The sequence below is a fragment of the Vigna umbellata genome, chromosome 4, assembly GCF_029865625.1.
Source record: "Vigna umbellata cultivar VRB3 chromosome 4, Vumbellata_1.0, whole genome shotgun sequence".
Lineage (NCBI taxonomy): Eukaryota > Viridiplantae > Streptophyta > Magnoliopsida > Fabales > Fabaceae > Vigna > Vigna umbellata.
Window position 1 is genome coordinate 72454088 of NC_142168.1, and position 10664 is coordinate 72464751.

Here is a 10664-nt window from a genome sequence, read left to right on the forward strand (position 1 = left end):
TTAAGAAAATATTTATAATATATATATAATAATAATAATAAACAAAATTATAAACAAGAAAAGTGTAATTACTATTATTTTAAACTTTGAAATTACATTTAAATAAAAGAAAGTTTCCAGAAATACGAAATTTTAAAAGGAAGTTTGAAGAAGCAGTTTGATGCATCAGTTTCCTTTGATGACATGTGTGGCATGCGTATCTAACTTTGGACCAATTCAGCAAACTATATGCTTATAAAAGACAAAATTAAAATTTCTTAATACATGTTGTTATCAGAATATATATTCAACCACGCTGTCAATTATATTTAATTAGTACTCACATTACTTCTATCTTATTATACTAATATAAAAAGAAAAGTGTAATTTATGAAAACCTCAAGAAATATCACTGTGATTTACTCTATTATGAAGTATTTAATAAATTACTTTCAGGACTTACAATATTTGATTTAGTTTACTTTAGAAATAATTATATCAGTAAAAATGTTGACGATTAAATATTGTTTATCTTGACAAGAAAAATACATCTGTCTTGCGAAATTATTTACCAAGAAATATTTACAGTAAACTATAAACTGATAAAACAATATTTTAAAAAATTACAATATATTATATTATGCATTTTTATTCAAATATAATCTTGCAACGTATGGTATTTCTTTAATTAAAGCTGATAAAAAATTATTTAGCATAATCTTACTAAATTCTTTAAATTTTATTTTTATTTTGAAAAATTCACATTAAATATGTAACATTCTATTTTAATAATATAAAACTACTAAAAGAAATTGTATATACATAACTGACAAGGAACCTGATACTACTAAATCATAATATTTCACCCTTGAAGAGCCAAAACTATTTATTTTTATGTTTCTTTCTCAACCAATCACTGAATCAATTAAAAAGATGTTCTCTTCCAAAGCTTACATTAGTTAAAGTGATCATTATAAAAGAAAAAACAACACACAAATAGACAAAACACAAAAAGTAAGGGTAAGTTAGTGATACAAAACATTTCATAATATACTTAAATATTTTAAAAATTCCACACATTATACATATAACACAATTTAACCAACCAAACACTTTATACATAACCATATTTTAACTGGACTGTCTGGACTTAGAATGAACGTCGAACTATGGCGGGTTATGCACTTGTGGTGGTTTCTACTGCTTTGCAAAGTCATTGCTAATGAGTTTCACCATACCATACTCACAATGTTAGTCTCTTTCACGCCTTAGATCATACTGGAAGCACCAAAGACTAAAAAGACCTCTTGTTACTCTCACCAAATGTGTCAAACCTCTCTGTTTGAGAAAGTAAGACCATTAGAGTGTCAGAAAAACTTCCAAGACTAAGTTACATGCATTCATCCTAACCACACTAGAAACCACAACCGGGAATTCCACCTTGGAACTCACTTTCACAACTTTGAAATCATTTGAAACCATTGAGATCACTTCACATTCACTTAGTATATCAATACATCAGACTCCTAATCGTACATTAAAGAATTAGAAACACACTTACAAGTTATCAGAAGTCACAAAATAACATAATTTTCTTCATAGCATCTTGATACCCACATTAGGCAAGGAAAATGGCTTGGAAACCCTCACCAACAGCTCCAGAAAGGTCCAAAATCCCCAAAACGACCTAAAGAATGTCCAAAACTGATATCTAGAACTCCAAATTTGAGATCCAAAAACTAAAACCCAAAAAAGGGTGCAATAGCGCTTAAGGGGCGCTCGGGCGCTGCATAAGCTTCTAAAATTCACCTATTTTGACTTTGGTAACCCTCTACACAAGTTTGAATTGTTCCTGCAATCCCGTAGGCATTAAGACACCTCAGAAAACACACCTCTAACTCAAATTGACCACTCCAAAATCAAACTAGCCATTATAGGCTACCTAAACTCACTTTTACCACTTCCTACACCAATTATAGCAAACTAAAGGACTAGACAAGTCCTAATTGGCTCCAACATAGACCTTAAACTCTTCAATTCAGTCTCAACTCCTTACATCAAAATTTCACTACCCAAACCTCTCATTTTGTACTTAAAACCACTCAAACATTAACCATTGACCACCCTTTTTAATCTTAGATCAGTTTCCACTTAAAACACACTTCTAACAGACTTCAATTTACCCCATAATAGACATGGAAAAACTGCTTTCTCACACCAATTCATATCTCACAGATTTTCCATTGAAACCTCCATTTTCAACTACACACTTATGTTTTTTGGACCACCTATTACTTATTAGAATCACATCCAATTCCAATTATCCAACATCATCAAATTTACAACCATTATAACAATAATCAATTAATCATCACCAAATATTAATCATCCAAGCATCATGCATTCCAAAGTCATCATCTAAACATAATGCATATTAGAACCATTTTTCACAATTTCAGTTTCATCGTAAAATCGAACATAAAAAAATACTAAACATATACAACAAACATAACCTAGAGAAAATACTAGCTTTCCTCACCTCATAATGAACAACCCAACTCTAACTACGTCTCATCGATTGCTTGAAATGCAAGGAATGTCTAGATGAACATACGAAACACCAAATTGGAAGTGGACAGAGTCCATAGGACTTTAGATTACTCAAGAATGAGTAGATAAAGCAAGATTACACATGCAACTACACTTAATTCTTCTAAAACCATATTAGAAACGAGAAAAGAAAAAATTGTCGAAACTTACTTGCTCTATGACATATATTGATCAGCTAGAAATGTGAACTTTGTCGCCGTATTTGATTAGACACCTTCTGATCATCAAAAAGACGACTAAAAAGTCAAAACTCTTAAATAGATGATATAAAACTCAAGAAGAGTGTTTAATAGAGAAATAATATGTTTTAAAATAATAAAATTTGTTTATAACAAAACTATTTATAAAAAATCATTTAATATTAAAATAACAAGTCTCACTATTTTTAAATTAAGACCATTACTAAAATACTATTTTGTTGGGTTTTACAAAATAAGTATATGGTAATAGATAGACTTAATTGGAACTTTAGTTCTTCAAACTTTTAGAAAAAAAATATATTATCTTGATTAAATAAAAAAAGTTTGTGACTTAATTACAATTCTAGCAATTACAACCAAATATCATTAATACATGTGTCAAATAACATAATAAATAACTGTTATATTATTATTTACTTAAACATTGAAAAAATCAATTAAAAAAATAGTTAAATATATTTTGTCCAGTGTTAATTTTGTGATAATTTGTTTATTGAAGAAGATGACGTAGCCAAGTGGTATTTGACATGTCTGATTAATAATTTAAAATAAGAAATGCCGTGTAATTTAAAAAAAAAATAGTTTTTTTTAATTTTTATTTTCTTTTCCATTTCTTTTTTTTTTTCTTTTTCTCTTTCATCTTCTTCTCATCTCCAGGAATCGCCAGCGTTCACCTCCTCCCTCCATCTTCTCCTTTTTAAGCACGCGCACCAAAGGCAACCAGGCCAAAACCCTTCGCTCTTCCTCTAACGAGCGATGTCTGCACTAGCCGCAGCTTGCCGTTGCGTTCCTCTTGCTAGCCAGGATCGTCGTCGAATACCATTATCACTACAAGTGGCTTTGCTAGCGTCAATGCGAACCTTTCCCTTTACTCCTTCTCTTGCGCGAAACCAGATGGCTTCCACCAATCGATATTGATTTTCCTACACGTTGACCCAACTCGCCGTCGGCTGATCACAAAAGTAACGCCGTCCAAAATGAAGATGAATTTCGCACATTTTAAAAATACATAAATAAATTTTATATGTACGAATTCAAATATGTAAATAAGGAGTCGAAAAATATACTTTAACCTAAAAAATTAATAATAATAAGAATTACACAATTATAATATATAAAATAAATTACATTGAAAGTCCACGAAGTTTTCCTAAATTATAGTTTTGTATATATATATTGTGTTTAAAATTTAAGATATGATGTAATATTATTAAAACTTAAGAAGGATGACATGTGACAAAAGAATGGGACAATGTAATATTTTAAAAATAAAATATTTGTGTATTATTAACAAATGCAGTATCAACGTAATTCTTCAAAACCTAAAGAAACTATTTGTGTAATTTAGTCAATTTACGCAATATAAATCTAAGACCCAAATCACACAAATATAATACAAATACGCGAAATTAATCTTAATAAATAAATATTAAAAAGAATATATTGAGTTATTATTAATGAACTTGTCAGTTTTTTTTTTTGGTATAGAAAATTATTTATGGATTGGACTCCTGAGTCCGATCGCATAAGAACTTAGATAAAACGTTACTGTTACTTTTAGAACGAATGTAGAAATAAATATAATTTAATATTAATTTTAATGATATTTTTTTAATATTTCTTTTTGAATAATATATGCATGGACTAACATAATATATTTTTCATCATCTATATATACTAATTTTTAGATATGTAACTTCATATCCTATATTCTTAAATTTTAAAAAGATTATTATAAGTTAAAGATAAAGTTAACTGATGAAATATCAAATATAAAGTAATCTTTAATTGTAACATCCCAAAATACAGTAATCACTATAATTTAGAATTAATTACAATTAACAGTTAAAACATGTAGTCTTACACATAATAAAAATTCCAAAACGAACGCTGCTTAAGTACAAAGAGAAACCACCATACAGCAGTATTTCAAATTTTAAAGACGAACGGTTTTACAAACTTTAACCGAACGTCCAAACATCTAAACACAAACACTAAAGTCTACAACTAAACGAGCGTTCTAGGGCTCGACTTTAACCTCTACTTCGACCAGATTGGCGTCCTCCAAATTTTCTTCTTCCAGAGTTTCTTCAAGCAACATCTCTCCGTCTGCTCACATCCACACGGATGATCATTGCATAGACAAGACGGACGTACACAGACGAACGACAACACAAGGAGATAAACACAGGGTAAGCTTAGGTAATTTAATTCATACAACTCATATAAATTTTTAACATATGAAATCAACATACAAGAAATACACAAATAAATCAACATAGAGTAAATCATCCCACTCTCATAAATAACGACGGTCCGGACTGTATGAATCCATGTAACCGCAGGCGTTCGTGCACCCGGGTGATGTAGTAACTGGAACCATCCATCAGCTGCCAACCGAGGTTAACCCTATCAGTCCAAAGTACTCAATAGGACTAGAGTCTCCTGCCATTCCCACGCATGACCTACTCCCCTCTACATGAGGACGAGCACTCATGGAATATCAGGATGAACAGCCATCAGCGATTTTACCATGGTCATACTATACAACATATCACATTTAGATCATAGAGACGTTCCTCCTTGGAATACTCGTTCGAATTTCACAAACATTTATTCATCTCATATAATGTTCATCATTCCAAAATAAAGTAATACCGACTACCAGATAGATGAACAACCTGTATTAACACGGTACTCGACACTGTCGGTCGACACAGATGAATGGTCTGCATTACAAGGATGCTCGACACTGTCGGTCGACACATATGGATGATCTGTATTACCAAGGGTGCTCGACACTGTTGGTCGACACAAATGAAGGATATGTCTTACAAGGATGCTCGACGCTATTGATCGACACAGATGGATGATCCGTATTACAAGGATGCTCGACACTGTCGGTCGACACAGATGGATGATCTGTATTACAAGGATGTTCGACACTGTCGGTCGACTCAGATGGATGATCTGTTATACAAGGGTGCTCGACACTATTGATCGACACAGATGGATGATCCGTATTACAAGGATGTTCGATACTGTCGGTCGACTCAGATGGATGATCTGTTTTACAAGGATGCTCGACACTGTCGGTCGACTCAGATGGATGATCTGTATTACAAGGATGCTCGACACTGTCGGTCGACACAGATGGATGATCTGTATTACCAAGGGTTTTTTAAGAGAAGAGTAAGAGCGCTTGGTGTAAGACCGAGCTCTACCCAATACAATTACTATGTGTAAGATCGACACTGCTCATTATGAGCTCTAAGTAAAAGACCTACATAGCTCATGCCCAACCAGAATCCTTCCCAAATGAAAGTATTCCAATTCAAAGAAGTTTACTAGAACACCAAACGGTCGAGAACCGTTTAATGTCGGACATACGTTATCATAAGGAAGTTGATATTCAAGTTTCACTTACATTCATTCGCTTCTAAACATGTATATTTCATATTCTCACGTATCACCCATATCATACATTTCAACCAACACATATCATATTCATCCAGTACAGCAACGTTCGATCATGCATACTCAACCAGCATACATCTCATACATTCAGTTCATATCATGTCTACATACAACATACAAGTATAAATTATATTACTAAGCTTCCCTTACCTGGTCCAGTAGTGAACGAACGTCCTAACGTGTAAATTCTGGATTCGCCCAACTACCACTTCTATCCTCAGATCACTCAACTCTTGCGAACTACAACCATTTACAGAACCAAAGTTTGATTCAGACAAGGAGAATGCAAGTAACCCTATTTGGTTTTGCATGAGACCTAATAATGGACAACTAAGGGACGAACTTACCAGATTCAAGACTTGAACTTGTTCGGGTTGATGGAAAGCTTAGGACGTCTGGATCTCTTCTACGGTCTCTGAAATTTGATCGGAGAAGAAGAAAGTGAGTTATGGTAGAGAGAAGATGGAGGTTCTAGAGAGAAGTTAGAGAATTTGGAAATCAAAAGTTTGGGGAAGAAGACGAAGCATGCAGAAGAGTGGGAAGAGTGTTTTTCAGAAAAATTAATTTCTCTCCCCACGTAAGACGGACGTCCATTCACCTACTGCCACTTGGATTCCACTAACGTTTTCGAATGTTCCAAAGTGACACTTGGCAGTTGCATGCAGAGTGAGTGTGAGTGCGTTTTAATGGCACTGCACGTGTGGCGATGGTGCATTAAATGGTGTTCAGAACGAGAGGTTGTGGGTGCGTTTCTTAATAAAATTTCTGGACAGGGTTTAGACCATTAATGGGGTGATTTGACAGGTGGAGGTTTTAAATTTTCGAGACCTTACATTAATTCTTTTTTTAAAGTTTAGCAAGTTTAATTTAATTTAGTCAGTGAGAAGAACTCTCAATCTAATAGTTGAATTAATATATTCAATGTATAAAAAACCATTAAGCAAAATAAGCTATTCAAAACCAACCCTTAGAAATATGAAAAACACTTCCAAGTACAATTGTTTCCCAAATTCAACTTTATTTTGAACCAACATAATAGTCAAACATTCATTTAAACACATTCTTTTGCTCCTTATGATGAAAAATGGACTTCGAAAAGCTCATTTCTGTTCTTCAATCTCAACATCAGTGACAGAAAAACAGGTTGAAATCCATTTAGTAGAAACTGATTTCTGACCTGATTTTATAATGATACAATGACGTCATCTGATAGATCGATTTAGTAGAAAAGCATCTTTGAGTTCATCTTTATTCCCATCCAAGAAAAAGTTTATCTTTATGGGGTGTAAAGGAGGTTCATAAAGGGTTGAAGAAAGCAAGTGATGTCCATAGTGAAATGATTGCTGCATGAATGGTGGAGAAATGCAATCTAGAATATCCCCAACTTTACACAGACAATGATCTATGAGTCAACCTACAAGAAGGTTAGTTTGTCTTTTTAGACTATCACCATAGTCATGGTCAATAACATCAACATCAACAATAAATTCTAAGGCCCCCACCATTGATGTTAACCCCAAGACATGATTTTGTGCTACAAAAGGGGTTTGTTAAAAAGTGCATATAGCACAATTGTTTTTGCTTGGTGCTCATTTGGCCAAACTTTTTATCAAAGAAGTGGCCACACTGAGAACAAGTAGTGAAATACTTTTTATGCTCAGTAACATATGCCAAACTTTGTCACATGATATTGAGAAATTATTGTGCTTTGTAGATAAATAGTACACTGTAGCAAACATGCATAGTTACATATGGTCATGCATGTGATAAGGATTTGAGTGAAGTCAATTTTTTAGATAAATATAAGTGCAACTCAACTAGAAAAATTGCAGATATAAGAAGAAGTTGAAGTACATCTGATATGAAAACATATCTTTCCAATACTGCAAATAGACAGTTTTAAGATAAAAAAAATATCATTATGATAATGGGGCCATAAATAGGTCAAAATGTAGTTGAATAGTTTTTGTTCTTGTCTAGTGACAATGAATACTATGTTGTTTCTCTCCTTTATTTTGTTCTTCAAATCAGCAGCATCAAATCAGCAAGGTCTTTTCATTGCAGCTTTACAAAATTTAGTTACAGGAAGCATTCAGCATTCAAGGAATGCAACAATTCTCAACATATAATCACTATTGATCAGTTTTGACCCGTTTTATTTCATTAGAAGTGAATGGAGAGATGCTACCACTCAGTTGAGGGCTCTCTTCTCTGAAATTGGAATTAAGCATAGCTAGTTCTCTTAGTTGTTGTCTTTTGTAAATGTCCTGTGACTCATCCTGCACATGAAAGGGGAGGAGAATCAGAAAAACTTTCTTAACTACACAAGATATTTCCATCATGTTACTTTGTTCATAGAAAATTTGTTTGAAAAGAAGGCACAATAAAATATTTGTAGCACTTTTCCTGGTATAGGCTTTCCTTTGAAGGAAAAGAAAAACAAATACAATTTTGTGCAGAAAGAAGGGCATGGTTTAATATGCTTACAATATTGCCTTTCATTAGTTAGTCACACTGTTAACCATAAGTGGTAGCCATGATACAGAGGGAAAAAGTTGCAAAAAATCTCTCATCACATTTTCTGGTTTCAGTTTAGTCCTCACTTTAAAACATTTTACTTTTTTCAATTAAAATGTCACTATCAGACTAAGTTGGTTGATAATTTACCACACTATAAAATATCGTATAGATATTTGACATGTCAGTCAAAACAAGAAAAATGACTATTTCCATGTAAAAAGTCACTATAAAGAATCAAAAAGTTGTAAACTCTGTAACGTAGTTGGAAAGGGAGAAAAATACCACTGGTTTAAGTAGTTCTTGTATGATTTCCTGTGCTTGCCTCAACCTTACATCAACAACACTGGCAGGTAGTTCAGCTTCAATTAAAATGTGAAGTGGATCATTCAGGTGCTCATAGCCAGGCCTTCCTCTTAACAACTCTTCCTTTATAGTGAGAAAATTAGAACAAATTTAGAGCTCACAAATAACATTGATGTGGAAACAACAAAAGTACTCAACAAATTTAAAGGAGAAACTATGAAAAATTGATGACAAGAAAATCAGGCTCCATAAAGTTAGTGAACAATGCATAAACCAGAGGATGTTACCTTGTCTAAGTCTTTAATTGAACCTTTCCCTCTGATAAATACACGGCACCCTGTAGTAGCTTCAACTCGCTTCAGTGAATTACCCCTAGGGCCAAGAAGCCGGCCAACAAAATTAAACTGAAAATTAAAATAGCCTTATTAACCCAAAGGTTAAAAGAATACAAAACTAAATAGTTCACGCACCCATTATATTGTCATCATCATCAATCAAAATCTTCATATGTAGCAAGTTTATTGACTTTTACAATAATTACATTGGAAGTCATACTAGTCATAGTCATGATATTTGATTCATTGACAGTGTAAAACTTTTACACTGACAGTGCATAGAAATTGAAGTCCTAAAACTATCAGAATATCATAATAATAAGCTTGATTTATTGTTTATAGTAAAGTGCTGTGAAGCATGTTACAAATCTTACATTTGGATAGCTATCCTTAGGAATATCCAAGCGCAATATTTTCTTCACAATGGGAGAACTTGGAACAACGGATGAAGTTTGCCAATCCATGTTTAGTCCCTGCATACCAGCTAACCTCTGATGTATAACAAGTTTAACAAATCAGTAAAAGAAACTAGAGATTACAATGAAATAATGAAACAGATACATAAGAGGAATGTCGGTACATGATAGAAAGAAATCAAACTGTGTTATACAACAAAGATTAAAGCATATATAAATTTCTGATAGAGGCAATGTTGCCACCTTGGACACAATGGAGAAGAGGGAATCTACACATTTAGTGCTAGAACTATACAGGTTAAGAATCAGATTTTTTACAACAATACATAAATGATATACACTGCATAGAACATAAAACTCAGGTGCTTACTTCATGTGACAGACTGTTCCAGCCAGTAAAGTTTGATGTTGAGTTTGGAGAAGCCATATGATTTGGATTTATGAATCGAATTCTATCAAAGTCACCAAACCCTTGGGTCTGCACCAATTCATTCTTTCCAGTAACCCTTGAAATCTCTGATAATAAAAATGTAATAGTGAATATAAGAACTTGTACAGAGATTAGTGAATCAAGGAACATGAATGGTATTAATGCAACCTTTCTGATAGTAAGGCAACTGTAAATTATGCATAGGAACTAGGAGGTGTAGTGAATGCCATCTATATGAACATCTTGATTATCAAAACTGAATGCCATTAAGAATAAAAGTGATCATTTGAAGGTTTGTTCTACTCATGCAAAAGACAACGCCTATTTTTGTTTTCTTAGACTATATAAAGTCTCAAAGCTAGAAACATTTTTGCATTTCTCTGAAAGGAGGCAA

The 10664-nt window shown here is 33.0% G+C and overlaps 1 protein-coding gene across 1 annotated transcript; it reads right to left on the reverse strand.

Moving 5' to 3' along the window:
- Nucleotides 1-8071: 8071 nt before the first annotated feature.
- LOC148201151 (KH domain-containing protein SPIN1-like) lies at nucleotides 8072-10628 on the reverse strand. Its single transcript, XM_088114645.1, has 5 exons — nucleotides 10211-10628; nucleotides 9799-9915; nucleotides 9377-9493; nucleotides 9069-9212; nucleotides 8072-8545 (listed from the first exon to the last, which is right to left on the reverse strand). Exons 1-5 carry the CDS (start codon nucleotides 10418-10420, stop codon nucleotides 8399-8401), a joined length of 735 nt encoding a protein of 244 aa, XP_087970771.1. The 5' UTR covers nucleotides 10421-10628; the 3' UTR covers nucleotides 8072-8398.
- Between the last annotated feature and the right edge of the window lie 36 nt (nucleotides 10629-10664).

What these genes read in the sequence shown, in the direction of transcription:
- LOC148201151 (XM_088114645.1), bottom strand. Translation starts at nt 10,420, where the DNA reads ATGTTCCTTGATTCACTAATCTCTGTACAAGTTCTTATATTCACTATT. An exon ending in CTAAGGATAGCTATCCAAAT is followed by an intron (nt 9,494 to 9,798) that starts GTAAGATTTGTA and finishes TTTAATTTTCAG; the next exon opens with TTTAATTTTGTTGGCCGGCT. An exon ending in AAGAACTACTTAAACCAGTG is followed by an intron (nt 8,546 to 9,068) that starts GTATTTTTCTCC and finishes TTTCATGTGCAG; the next exon opens with GATGAGTCACAGGACATTTA.